At 38.4% G+C, this 14870-nt stretch overlaps 1 protein-coding gene across 3 annotated transcripts in view; it reads right to left on the reverse strand.

Annotated features, from left to right (window-relative positions):
- Positions 1 to 1207: 1207 nt before the first annotated feature.
- The window catches only part of Prrx1 (paired related homeobox 1), a 66191-nt gene continuing 52528 nt past the window's right edge, over positions 1208 to 14870 (reverse strand). For 2 of the 3 annotated variants that reach the window (XM_076941497.1, XM_034512956.2), the window contains 2 exons: positions 11974 to 12155; positions 1208 to 2606 (listed from right to left, as the gene is read on the reverse strand). In XM_076941497.1, the coding sequence (XP_076797612.1) occupies positions 2468 to 2606; positions 11974 to 12155 (321 nt within the window). In that variant the 3' untranslated portion in view covers positions 1208 to 2467. Of the gene's footprint in view, positions 2607 to 8164; positions 8237 to 11973; positions 12156 to 14870 lie in introns of all 3 variants that reach the window. The other variant, XM_034512958.2, reaches the window with a different exon arrangement.

The following is a 14870-nucleotide window of genomic DNA, read 5'->3' on the forward strand; positions in this document are numbered from 1 at the left end:
ATAATTTCTCTTTCTTGCCTATAATCGAAATCTTTTAGCTATTCTCTGCAAACTCTAAATTCAGAAGGTTTACCAGTCTCTTGGACCTGTACTCACTTACAAATCAAAGAATGTTTTTACAATAAGGATACACTGTTCTTTTGAAACTTGGTAACACAGCAATCAATGGGACAAATACATGAGTGGAGAGATTCCTTAAAAACAAGTGATGTGTATTAAGCCAGATCACATAAACTATACTGAAAGAAATATTTTAATAATAGTTGCTGAGAAGGAATCATTTCATGAGTTCAAAGTACACAAGATGGTCTTCCTTCTTAATATTGAACAAAGTACAAAATCACTTGAAATTTGTTTTCAGATAGGTGCCTGTTAGACTGGAAAAACATCACCATTGACTCAACCAGATATGCCAAGGGAAGTACAAGCGTGTGCTAAAAGTAAATCGTATACCCCAAATACTTTGCCTGCCTGTAATTCATATTGCAAAGTTGACATATTTGGCCAAAATCAGTCTGAATATTTTTGTTCACTGAGAACTATGGTTATTAAAACCAAGCTGTTGATGAAAGTATAAGTTAAAAATATCTCTATACTTTGTGCCTTAAATTATTCTTTGGTCAAATGATGTGATTGTTGAGATATTTGAAAATATAAACCTATTTATGATTTCCAAATACAAGGTTATATTTATGTACAGCCAGATACCATTTCCTTACTAGAAAACAAAGCTTTCAGATACTGTGTTAGTCCATGAATATTGTATGCCCTTAATGTCCCTTCTTGTTTCACGGCTAAAAAGTGCTGGACAAACAAAGAACAAGGAAGGAAGAAAGGGAAAGAGGAGAGAAAGAGAGAGAGAGAGAGAAAGAGAGAGAGGAAGAGAGAGAGAGAGGACAAATGGATGTAGCCTCACAACATCCCTGTGAGGTAGGAATTGTTAAATCGTTTTATAAGCAGGTAAACTAGACACAGCATGGTAACATGGTTTGGTCAAGTCCACCAGGAAGGTTGCCAAAGCATAGATGGGAACAAAGAGAAACAAAGAAATACCAGCCCTGCCTCCCACCCTAGATACTAAACCTCATTTCAAAACCACTAAAATGTAAAAGTATAATTGTACTTAACTTTTTTTAAAATTTAGACAAAGCTTTAAGTACTTCACTTAAACATATTACTTGTCTTTCATATTCCTGTGGAGTTTAAAAAAAAAAAAGAAAAAAGAAAAGAGTGCTGTCTTTCCCAATCGCTCTACCTGTATTTCCCGTGATAAGTCAGATGATATAGACTTTCCATTTGAGCTCAGGGTCCAAACTCAAGGTCAACTCTATAACATCAACTAATTCTTAATTCCATTAAAGCCCTAGTATAAAAAATGGAAGCTCTTCTCAAACAGCTGCCTAGCTAATTGCTGTCTGACCTTAATGAGGATTTTGTATAGAATATGAAAAACAGCAAGATGCCCCATTAACATATCATTATTGTGTAAATAAGGACAGTGGTGATGGCAAAGAGTTTGCTTTTATAGTGTTTGAGAAACAGCAAACTCAAGCTTTCAATATTTTATATATAATATATATAAATATATACAGCATATATATATATGTATATATAAAAGTGTGCATCTGACCACCTCTAAGGCACCAAAGGTATAGACTATGCCTTTCACAATTCAATATTTGTCTTCCTACAAAAAATTTTTTCCGTCTCTAAAACTGAAAGCATTTCTTCTCCCAAAGAAAGAGTGACAGCAATTGTTCAAAAACAATGAGCGTCTTTAACTTAGGATGGTTTATTGTTTGGGTTGGGTAAGGAGTGGGGTGATGGTGACATTATAACCTATAGCTTAGAGTTTAGAGTTCACCAGACATGGCCAACCACATCGATCAGACAGGTCAATGACCAGAACATGTGTACATTTATTTTTCCTGTAGCTGATAGAAAAACCTTAACATGACCAACATGGACACAATAATACAGTTTCTTCAGAAAGACTTTGGATTTTCAAAATCTCCTAGAGAGACTTGGAAGGATACGGAGTAAGGCACTGAAGTCAATCAGGTTACTGAAAAGTGATCTTTCATATATATATATATATATATATATATATATATATATATATATATATATATGGGTGGGCTGAACCTAATAGAAGACTGGAGTACAACTAGCAAAGCATGGATAGAAGAAAAACAAAATATGCACACACACACACACACACACACACACACACACACACGCAAGCAAGCAAATGGTGATGGTATCCAAGAGGAAGAAGAAACATTTGTTAACTAATTTTCATTTTGTTTCCTCCCTTGCTTTTCTCCGCCATGGTCCCAATATTTTAGTTCTGGCTTTGTTTGTTTGCGTTTATTTTTTTTTCCCCGGCGGATGAAGAAATGACAGAACAGGATAGGTGTCTTATGGTTTTTGATTTCTTCTTAGGCCTGTTTATTTATTTTTTTCCTCAGTTGACTGTTGGCACCTGGTTCCTCTGTAAACTATATTCCTTGGCCTTCAGTCTCAGGTTGGCAATGCTGTTGGCCATGTTGATACCCTGTGCAGGGCTATTGTTGGCACATGTGGCAGAATAAGTAGCCATGGCGCTGTAGGGACAAAGGAGAGAGCAGGGAGAATAACAGACATTAGTTTCACAAAGCTGTAAGATTGTGCCCTGGGTGGATATACTCTCAGGACAGGGACAAGCAGGGCAGTGGGGTTGAGAGAGAATCTCCGGGGTCTCTTACAGCCCCAGCTTTCAATTAGTTTAAGGTCCTTGGAAAAGGGTGGCCATCTTTTTACAGGGCACAGAAAAGCAGAGGAGAACGAGACAGGGTAGGGAAAGGTATTTGCTGTGTTGGATACAATGAGTAATGATTTATTTCCAGGGTGAGAGGCGACTGCTCGTGTCAAATAGCAGAAGTTTCATCAGCTAGTTCAGATTCTAATCTTTTCTACCTATATGAGATAGCCTGTTAAATCAGCAAAGGAGAATGGCAAGCATGTGACAGTAGATAAAAAGAATTTTGCTTCTTCATTCTAGGAAACTGAACTGGACCCGAGTGCATTTTGGATAATCAATAATACCATAAGAAATGATGTGCTTATAGAATCACTTTAACAGCCCAACATACTCCTCTGGAATTGTGATTCATTGGATGATGGTAACAAGCATTGTCAAGTCAAGGCTTTCCTATCAATGGGTTTTGATTTTTATAACTTCTCAAACGTATTTGACTAGAACACATCAGCTTTGGGGAGAGTCACTTTGGAAATATTTAAAATTTCAAAATAAACTTCCCAAATTATAGTTTTACCATTCTTGATCTCAGATGTAACTGTTTCTAACTGTTTGTGTGACTGGGAGAAACATGAAGCTAGATTTGATTGTCATAAACTACAGTTAAGACATAGGTAAGAATTCATTACTACTGGGGTTTTATTTATCGCATCCATGAATCATTTTTAAAGGGAAAAAATGGGATGTAGATGTGGGTGCAAATAATCTTTTACTTTATATGAAATAGTTAAAAGCAAACTTTTATAAATAAATAGAATGCTTCTAGCTGTTTCTAAGATTAGAAATATTTCTTTCAACAGAGAGCTGTGATGGGGCTTATAATTGGAATGACATATGCGTTTCTGCTGCCTGCATTCCAATGGGATTTTGTAAACCACACTGGAGCTTGTGGTTCTGGGATCAGATGACAAGATCAGAAAGAAGGAAACCTAAAGCTAGAGGACTAGAGCCTTAATATTTATCTGGGACAGCACAGAGTCAAGGATAAAGTTAAGACTCACAGTAGTCTCAGCTCAGAGTCGAGCATTTACCAAGAAAAAAAAAATGAGTTAAAGAAATATACTAAGTAGTAGATCTCTTAGTCCTTCTACAAAACACATCCTTTCAAAGCTTTATTACATGAGGATAAAGTCTACATTAAAGCAGCAGAAGGAGAAAGAGTCAGGATTACAAAAATTTGTACTTTTATATTTTCTTTGTTCTAGCTGTTACTCTTATTGATCACTCTGGGTAGCTGGTCTTAAGCCTCCCCCCTCCCCCAAGGTTCTCCTGTAGCGTCTTCCATTTTTGCTTTACTCACTTCTTTCACTTTTATTTTATGGCTTGTTCAGTAGCTATCACTGTCCCCTGCCAGCTGCATAAGTAACACATCTGCTTTCTTCTCCATTATATTTTCAGGCAGAGCTGACCCTATATCCAGCAAATATCTGGTTCTCAATAGACCATTTATTAAGTAAAAAGTCATAGCCAGATATAGGGTGATTAAACTGACCTGTGCCCTGTGTCTCTGATGTCTATAACCCTACTGTAGTGATTTCAAAAAATAATTCATTTATTCTTGAGAACTAGTGCTTTCTGTAAAATGAGTTGTCTTAGTGAAAGGACCAAAGTCAGAAAGACGTGGTATAAAAGAGCAGCAGCATTGCATATTATTGGATCGATAAAACATCTTTTCACAGTAAAAAATGCATTACTACATTAAAGCTTAATAAAACAAACATTATCTTTATCACTCTCCAGCCACAAGGCAGGAGAGTCCTCAGTTAAGGCACGCTTGACTTACGAGTAAATGACAAGAGCAATCCACTAAGACAGGACAAAAGCCGGATAGATAGCATTTACTTTCTAGATGAATTGCATGCTTCTATCTAATATCCTACAGGACACCAATGCAAACCTCAAATTTATAGTTCAAATATTTCCAGGATATACCACACACTCAAAAATCTAGTAGCTAAGAAAAAGAACCAAATTTAGCGAATGTACCTAAATCATAGATTATTATAAAATAAAATTAGCCTTTCTAAACCAAGTTTCTGTGAGAATATCAAGTTCTAAATGTGGTCTACAGCTATTAGCATTTTAAAAGAATGGTGAGAAGCTGACATTAGAGCATGTCTGTGTGATTCATTAAATACTGGGAAGAAAATTAAATGACTTTTGAATATACAAGGCTAAAACTTCATGAGAGAGAAAAATGGCCAGTGTTAAGCTATAGATTGTTATGGAGTATTTTGTGTTTACTTGGCCCAAGTTTCTAAGAGAGCTATTATTCATTCCTTGAGATTCTGGACAACAAATTCCTACTTAATAGAAATCTACCTTTTCTTTGATAACTGAAAGTATTCCATTTCCTCACTGGGAGGAGGGATTTGAACTTTGGGGAGCATGTGTTAATTCTCTGAAGTTGTTGTTACAATTTTTCCAAATTGCCTATTTCAGTATTAATATCAATTCTGTCTATAGTACATCATTTTGGCTATAGTTATTTCATAGTCTCCTATCTACCTTATCTGATGCAGTAGCCGGAGTAGTTACTATGGCAACACATCTCTTAGAAATACTGTATTTCTGTCTCATTAGGTTGACAGAAAGTCAGAAGAATTGATCAGTTTTCTCACTCAAAACCAAATGGTTGAGAATTAGGATAGCACTTCTGGAGGAGATAGCATAGTTACCAAGGTATTCAAGTGGCAGCCTGCACATGCATGGTAGAGAACACTGTCTTTTCACATTCTATGGCACTCTTGTGATGACCGCAACTTTCTAGCAGTGATTCTGTGGCAAGGTTATATGGAGTCCCCTCAAGTCATAAGGCCAGAAGTTAAGAGAGCAGTTTACATTAACGAATGAAGTTTACACTTCCATGGGAGGTTTGGTAAGTGTTAATAGCCCTTTCACTTGATAAATGCTTAAGAAAGTCCTGAACATTCAGTGATTGTGTTAATGTAATGTAGCATTCGGTAGCTGAATATGTAGGTTATAAAGAACAGACATCATCTCTATTCTCTACCTCTTACTAAATATTTAAGATAGTCCCATAGTCATATTTTCAATGATATTTTATATACTTTCTTCAGAGCGTTTGGCATAGGTCTACTTTTACAGCTCAAGCTGAATGTACAATATAGGTAAGCCATCAGCAGCTTTTTGACATGTCCGTGACAGTTCATGTTCATAACCAGTCAGAAAAGAGAGAATTAACTACTGGTATGTTACTGGGTGGCTAACTGGGTGTCTAAAGAGTTGCTTAGTCATTCTTTAAACACAGCATTGGAAGATGGAAGACTTTCTTGCTTAAGTGACAACAGATGCAGGAGACCCTTGGACGGCTGCCAATCCAAGAGACTGTTCAGTTCATGACCACCTGTTTTCTACGTCATGGAAACTTCTGCTTTAGGAAACAAAAGAGCCCTAAAATTTCTTCCCACCCAAGGGACACCTAGAAAGGTAAATGTTTGATTTCAACCAATTCATGGGCCAAATTCAGCCAATGTAAAATTACCACTTGATGCTACACAGAATGAAACTTCCTAGAGTTGATGGAGGAAGGAAGGGAGGAAGGGAGGGAGGGAGGGAGAGAGAGAGAGAGAGAGAGAGAGAGAGAGAGAGAGAGAGAGAGAGAGAGAGAGAGAGAGAGAAACTTAGTGAAGTGTATTAGCTAAACACAGGACAACCACTGAAAGCCTGGTGAACAGACAGACATCCATGTGCTTAGTTTCTCACTGAATAAGAATCTCTAATTTCTGTATGCAGGGAGCTCATCTGAGCTGAGTCCTAGGGCTGAGGTTTAAAAGGTTGGCTAATGTAGCATTTCTATTGAATTTTACAAAAGTCTTTGTAAACGAAGAAGCTGCATTGCCAAATAAAGCACATGGAGACATCAGGGATGCGAACCAAACGCTTGTCTTCCATCTGCTGACTCATCAAGTCTGCAGTGGGACTTCACAGAGCTGACACATTTCTGGAAGCATGAAGTTTTCCCTCTTCCTTATTTGGAGATTCCAAGCAGATGCAACCCAGCAGAGTGCTAACCCTTCTAGCAGGGTTAGATGATTGTTTCCTCTGGAGACAAGTCATTTATGACCAATTCAACTTTCTCTGAAAGGTAGTTTTAAGGAAAGCTGAGGGAAAATAATCACCAATACCATGGAAGTGTAGCAAATACTCTCAACGGTTTGCTTTCTAATCACCCATAGGGTCAGTCCTGTAAATCACAAAACAATTGAGGAGAAAAATGTAGTGCCCGACTCCATCTTTAATGCTATTTTTCATTCAGCCTTTTTGAGTAAGTGATGACCAGCAGCTTAAAGCATCATCCTAAAGATGCTTGAGGCAGCCTGAGAAGCATGTGCATGGTCCCAAGAATCCAGGTTTCCACCCCCTCTGCATTGTTTCTCACAGGCTCTACTTTGAGGTTTTCTGGATCCTGAAATATAGAGGTTGAAGACCATCTCTTCTTTGGTTTGCTATCTTGTCAATGCAAGAACAATGGAGGTATACGTATTTCATCTAGGAAAAATGTCTCAGTCTTCCTAGGGAAACTTACTTCTAAGGAGAGATCCCATAAAGCCTCTGGAGGTGTGCCTGTGTAGTCTAAATCATCATTTCTTGCTTCTAATTGAAATGCAGAAGCTAAGGTTTAAAATATACACTTGGTTTTCTCTAAGGGGACACGTGGGACCACTTCTCAATTGGTAAGGCTTTGCTTTCCATCCCCCATTCTGTGATCCCTCTATAATGTTTAACTTTTCTTTCTAGAAATATCTTTCAACTGACACCAGATCTTTTGTGTTTCTCCCTTCTCAGTACTGAGTATACATGTCATATTATTTATCTCTGGGTTCCAAACTCCCTTGTGAGACATACAGTAGGGAAGGTGTATCTAGCTCTATTTTAAAATAGTAAGTTACAAGACAAATCAACTATGGTATTGGCCTGAGAAGCAACAGAATCAGGATAATAACATAGTCAGATCCCTGGCTCATACTCTGATATCTAAAGTCACCCCAGTCAACGTTTGTAAATGTGATCCCCATAAGAATGACTTCAGTAGAACAACAGAGAGATACAGAATACCAGACCTACTCTAGACTTAATGGATCAGAGTCTTTATAGGCTCAGCCTAGTGATCCCTGAACATAACTGTGTCTGAGGGAGGCTGCTTTACTCTCTTACACTCCCTTAGCTGGGCAGGCTTTCTTAAATTTCTGACTTCTAATTTCCCATGTGGAGACCTCCAGTGCTTACATTTCTAGGATGCCATGCCTCAGTTTCTTAAAATAACAAAACAAAATCAAAAACCCTAATTTCCCCTTAAGCCCTACCCCCAGAAGCCACCCTCCTCCCCGTCTGACAAGTTACCTTTTCAGTGTCTTCCGTTAGAATCCGTTATGAAGCCCCTCGTGTAAACAACATCTTGGGAGGGACGAAGATCTATTTTTGAAAGTGTGAAAGGGAGAAATGAGCCAAATGCGTTGAGCAGATGTCAGCAGCACCATGACCAAGACCAACCGAGGGGAGGGACACTGTACAAGAGTAATCGGCCTCTCTTGCCCTTGCCGCTATTCAAGTCCAGCTCTCCCTCTACAAATGGCTCTCCTGACCTGTACTACAGAGCCAAGCCGTTCACTATCTACCTCTTGTAGAAACAACAATGTCTGGGGAAGAGTCTCTTGGTTACTTCATCTCAAAAAATAGTATAGAATTCGGTTGATTATTGCTACCCATGAGGCATATCAGTGTAAAGTTAGTGAGTCTTGATTATTTTAGTGTTGGTGTGCATTTCCATTCTCAGAAATCACTTAAAGATGGCTCTCACCTAAGAAGTATGTTTGAGTCCCAAAGATAAGGTTGCTTCAATTAGCTACAGATAAATAACAACCTCTGCCAGGAAAGTGGTTTTCATGTTAAGAAGTGCATCGCTTCCTCTAGTACCTTGGCTGCCTGTCTGATGTCATCACCTAATGTGCTCAAGAGAAGGAGTGATGTCATCATGGTGAGCTATAACTAGAGTGAACCAAATGTTCTAGTTTGCCTTTGGCAATCTTTGTTTCTACCCTTTGTCCTAATGTAATTATTATTATCATTTCAAAACCTTCCCAGTTCAGATGATATAAATGTTATATAATCTTTACACTCAATAGCAAAGACATCCAGCACAAAAGGGGGGCATACTTTCCAGCCTATGATTCTGACCCTAGGCAAATAACTGCTTTTATGACTTGGTTTCCTGTTCTTCTGAGACAAGTTATGGAAGTCAGAAAACCATTCTCTCCAGCAAAAGAGTCTACTCTCTGTCCCTGGATTTCATGATCTAACCATATAGGCAATCAGCTTAAGATGCCAGACCCCAGTATAGAGACCTCAGCTCCAGACAAACTTTGCTGATCAAGAAAGAGTGTTTGAACCAAGAAGGAGAATTTAGATAACTTTCCAGTCATAGACATCTTGGTTTTTCCAATACAATGCAATGTCAAATTTGAATAGGATAGACTGGTCATGCAGCTCAATGTGTTGTGTAGAAACTGGGCCCAGAAGTACTGTTCTAACTCTGTTTACTGAAGACTTAAACCTTGGGCAGTGTCTGGTCTCCTCTTGCTTTGAAACAGGGTATGGATAGAGCTATCACACAGGAGTGCTCTAAAGGTTGAACAAGAGAAAGGTCTTTTAATGAATATCTCAAGTGAGGTACTAGCTTGACATAATGGTACAGACAGTAACAACAAGGTCTGTCATCTCCTTTGCTTTTCATCATTTCTTGCTTTTTTTAAATATTTCCTCAACAACAGTTATGTTTCCTACCAAGTTTCAAAATGTAAAATCATAGCATATTTGATTCTAAACATAGTAGAAACATTCCCAAGTAACAGAATAGCCTTTGACACTTTCAGAAAGTAATGAAATTATAAACACTTCAGATAACAATAGGTCAAAGAAACATATCATTGATTAAATTTTTGCCTTAAACTTTCTCTTTTTTACTTATATTGGATATTAATTTATTCTTCATACAAAATATGAACAATTAGCGTCTAAGTTGCTTCATTTAGCTTTTTTTAACAAACATTGTGTGTAAGAGAAATAAATGCATACCATGAAATGAATAAAAAGTACTAAGTTACACAGTCTTAAATGATAAAAGAGCATAATACAGAATAGTATGTACACTAAGACTATCCCTATATAAAATAATGAACCCTAATCATAAAATGAACTAACTAGTTATGTCAAGATGGTGAGATTATGAGTGGCTTTTCAAAATGTATGTAGAATTTCTATATTCTTTCAATTAAAATAGAATATTTCCCAAAAAGGCACACCAAATCCCCATGTTGCTAGTTGCTTGTTAGAATTCCCATTCTGCTAGATGCCCACGCTGGGGCATATCTCTTTGGTTCAGATTGCCTAACTTGATGCTAGTACAGGAAGGATGTCATCTCCATTTGTGTAGTATGCTGTCTGTGTTCAGCTCCATGGGCAGGGACCACATGGCAGCCATCTGGATTGTTGATTGCTGATGGTAAAAATCCCAAGGAAGACATAAGCAGAAAAAGGAGCAATACTTCCTGAATGAAACCGAATTCAAACCAGAGATCTTAATGCACCAGACTCTGAACTATACCCATATCCTAAGATGCTCACTGAATGTGTGGACTACCAATAGTTGTAGGGAAAACAGTCCTTCCTCTTATTTAAAATATTATAGAATATGGTATTCCACAACAATCTCCAAAATGTGTTTTTAGTAAGTTCTACAGGAGATGCATCTAAATGTTAAATAACCCTGGCTGAAAGGTTGGGCCAATAGAGACCCAGAACACACACAGGTACCTCTCATTTTTCCAGACCCAGATACCTATCACTGTGATCAGTGCTGCTTCAGGCTAAGGTCACAAGGGATATACATAAAACTTCCCAATGTATCTACAACATTTCTCTGAAGAACCTACTTGGACCTGAAAGAACATTTAGATGAGGCTTTGAGATATAATGGCACTTATCAAGTGTGGCAAAGCACTCATGTTTCTCAAATGTGGCATTTCACATCTTTATCTGGGCCCAATTCCCTGTAAGAAGTTTTAAATCCCCCTCCCCTTAGGATGAGAAATAACTTTAAAAAGATAAATAAATGTCATTCAATAGAAAAATGAACATATGCATAGTTCTTCCAAGCAGGATATATAGCCGTGACTTGCGTTTCTCCAAGGTTTAAAGAAAGAGACATACTAGCCTGATCATAGGTTAAGTCTAGGAATCCTAGATGTGCTTACATCAACCTGTGCTTTCTGAAAAACACACTGAAGAGGGAGTGAAAGTCTCCAAATAGAGATTGAAATAGTACTTTATTAGTTCCTGCTTCAAATGATTCCTTCTTAATGTAAAAGTTTAATGTATTCTTCTTTTCTATATAAAGCATACCACAAAGAGAGAAACATGAGAGAGGGAGAGAGAGAAAGAGAGAGAAAGACAGAGAGAGAGAGAGAGAGAGAGAGAGAGAGAGAGAGAGAGAGAGAGAGATTGGGATACATAAGATGTACAAATGCACTGGGGAATCTTAAGAAAGTCTCACCTACTAACAAAGTTCTAGTGTCATGAAAGTGATTAAAAGAAGCTTCTCTGTTACTGAATTTTCCTCTTTCCCTCCTGTCTCACTCCTGTCTCGCTCCTTTCTCTCCTCCTTCTCCCTCCCTGTCTCACTTCTCCTCCCTCCCGCCATCCCTCCTTTCCTTTTCATTCAAAATTAGATTTATTTTGCAGAGTGCCTCTAGTCCTACACTTGGAGCATCACACATTGATTCCCTACTTGGCCACAACACAGCAAATGTGTCTTAAATGGGATACTTTCGTTTCAGGATGGTTCCAAGAGGGCCATCGGGCACAGTTTGCAAAGGAGCTGTTCGTTTATATTCTTTCCCAGTTTTGCAACCTTGGCAAGAATTCCTGAGTCCGGGAGGAGATTGCTGATGGCTGCCCCTCTCTTCTGCCCCAAACCCTGCTCCTGGGGCAACTAGCAATCTCCTGGAAAAATGTGGGGATGCCAGCAAGTTGAATGTCTTTGAAGAGGTTAACCCAGTAAGGAATGTCAGCCAGCTGCAAAAGCAGCCTTGAGAGTGGTGGATGGCTGAGAAGCATGTGGAAGTGGAGCAAGAGAGAGTGGGCCAGTCATTCACCTGTACGGAGAGGCTGTCCCCCAGGAGAGATAATCGGTGGGTCTGGGAGCAGGACGAGGTACGATGGGTTGCTCCACAGCAGTCACGTCTCCTGAGTAGGACTTGAGGAGAGAAGCATTTTTATTAGCCAGCATGGCTCGCTCATTCCTGCGGAACTTGGCTCTTCGGTTCTGAAACCACACCTGGAATATTGTTGAAAGGGGCGAAAGATGTCAAGAGGAAGAGGAAGAACAAGGAAAAAGTAGGTTACATGAATGAAATTTTGGTTGATTTTACTGTATAATGCCACCCCAAGAAAGATACAGGATGGATCTAGACCTCTTTCTAAAATAATAGAAATCCTGCAGTGTTATCCTTCCCCCGTGGGCAATGTGCTTTAGAGTTAAAGCTCTATCTGTGTAATACTTCAGGGGTAGAGCTTAGCATGTACAAGGCCCCGCACAAAAAGACCATGAAATACTTGTAGTAATTAAGAATCCAGAGACGGGAATCTATGCACATTCCATGAAGCAATAAAATGTTGGTTATAAGCCCTGTTGTAATTATATTCAATGAAATTAGAATTTCCTTAGATGTTGACAATGGATGCAATAGTTTTTCTAAGGGCATTTTAAAGATTCTTCAAATTTTTCATCTGCTTTCATTGTGTTTATTATTTAAAGAAAACCCTCTATCTCCCCCATACCTTATGGCAAGGATTAAGAAGAAAATTATTTATAGAAAAGGTGCAGGAAAAGCCATAAGGGGAATGAAGATGCAACCAAAGAAAAAGAACCACTAAAGAGTGCTACAATAAATTGGCAACCACAATGTGAGCCCAACCAAATGGGGACTCTGTAGACTAAGACTGAGGGAGGATAGAAGTTCGGGGTATCCCTTTCCCATCAAGAGTGTATCTGCACACTGACTCCTGGCTCTAAGGTCCCATCACTTCTACCATATTGAAACTGTCAGGGAAACCTGTTTGCATTCTTATAAAGGAACTCTCAGCAGGAAGGAAAACAAACAACAAACAAACAAACAAACCAAGCACTAGCCCGGAGAATACAATTGAAGGGCATTTATTTGTACATGTCAAAAGATGCATGTAGCCTGTTTGCATTCTTATAAAGGAACTCTCAGCAGGAAGGAAAACAAACAACAAACAAACAAACAAACCAAGCACTAGCCCGGAGAATACAATTGAAGGGCATTTATTTGTACATGTCAAAAGATGCATGTAGCCTGACAGCATCTGCGACAGCTAATCATAAACTCTTATTTAAATTGATCCCAGGACTAGTAACCTACACTGGGAGTTACACTATTTCTAGTCTGCGTAATAATTCTGCATGTTGGGTTTTATCATTTCTACCTTAAAGTTGAGGAAATGTGTCCAGTGAGATACAATCCCGAAGTTCATGCCAATAATAACTGCATTTATTTTTACTTAAGGGTGTCTAACCCATGACCATACAAGTCTTCCAGACTGCAATATAATTTTATCCATTCATTATATTCATTCAAGAACGCTCTATTGAGTATTTGCTAGAGTTCAGTCCTTGTACTAAATGTGGGAAGAAAGAGATGACGACGACTTATTGACTGCTCTCAAGCAGTTCAAAGTTTATCAAAGCCTGATGTGTACATACATCTAAATAATGTAAACCAAATATTTTGGTCAAGTTTTAGAAAGTATGACGGTGTATGGGAATAAATTGCTCTAAGGGACAACATTTACCTAAAATGCTGTGTGACTCTTCCCCCTACCCCATAGAATTGTGTAGCATGCAGTACCTGAATGGAAAACAGCAAAGGTAGTTTTAGACATCTTCTCCCTACCTGCCCAGTCCTCAGATCTTTCATTTGTAATATGAACAAGAATTGTCACTACCACTTTAAATGTAAATAAAATTGATGCCTTGATTGATACCCTCTACTGCCTTCCTACTGAAAAATAAAATGAAAATTTCTTAACAGAGAAAATAGCACTGTTCAAGAATTAGCTCTCTGTTTATCATAAAGCCACAGTACTTTTCAGTGTGTCTTAGGCTCAGAGGATTCCCCCAAAACAGTAGATGAGTGTCCACCACATACAGTGACACCAGACACCCACTCTACCTGTAGTATACTTTCTCTCTGCCCAGGTTTCAAACCCAAGATTTTATTGTAACACTGCTTTCTCTGTGAAGAGTTAGAGTGAAAGGTGTGTGACATTAAGGTCTAAAGAATTGGATAAAAATCCCAACTATACTACACTAAGGATTTACCCTCAAACTGTTATTTAATTAGTCTGTTATTCAGTCTTATGGTTGATTAGATGACCAACCTGATTACAAATAGTTTTGAATTGGTTCACAGTGTACAAGTAATCAGGGTGTAACCCTACCCTTTTCCCTGGGCAGAGTGGATCATTCTTTTCTCTTAAATACTTTCAGATTCCTTTACTGTGGGGATCATCTTGTGATGACATCATTCTTCAATGGCCTGCACATCTTCTCTCTATTCTAGGCAATGGTACCCTTAATAAGAGGGCCAGTGACTCCTCATTTATCTCCAACAAATCAAATGAAGTAAAAAAAAAAAAAATCCGCAGTAGCTCAATACGCTACATTGAGGAAAGAGGGAGAAATGTATTTTGCAAAGATTAATAAAACTTATTTCCATGCAGGAGGACTTTAGCACATAGTGAGGAGACTTGACCCACAGATAACAAATAACTTCATACAGTACATGCCATGTTACGACAAATGCCCTGAATGTAGAGTTTCAGAGTTCAGTGATTGATTTGGTCTGGGAAAGGCTAGGAGTTTAAGGAGAAATAACAAAATCACAGAGGAACAATTCTGTGCCACTCACCCAGGAAATGTTCACAACATTAGAAGCATTGGTTTGTCATGTCGTGGGAAAGGAAGAGA

This window comes from Arvicanthis niloticus, chromosome 10 (assembly GCF_011762505.2).
Source record: "Arvicanthis niloticus isolate mArvNil1 chromosome 10, mArvNil1.pat.X, whole genome shotgun sequence".
Classification (NCBI taxonomy): domain Eukaryota; kingdom Metazoa; phylum Chordata; class Mammalia; order Rodentia; family Muridae; genus Arvicanthis; species Arvicanthis niloticus.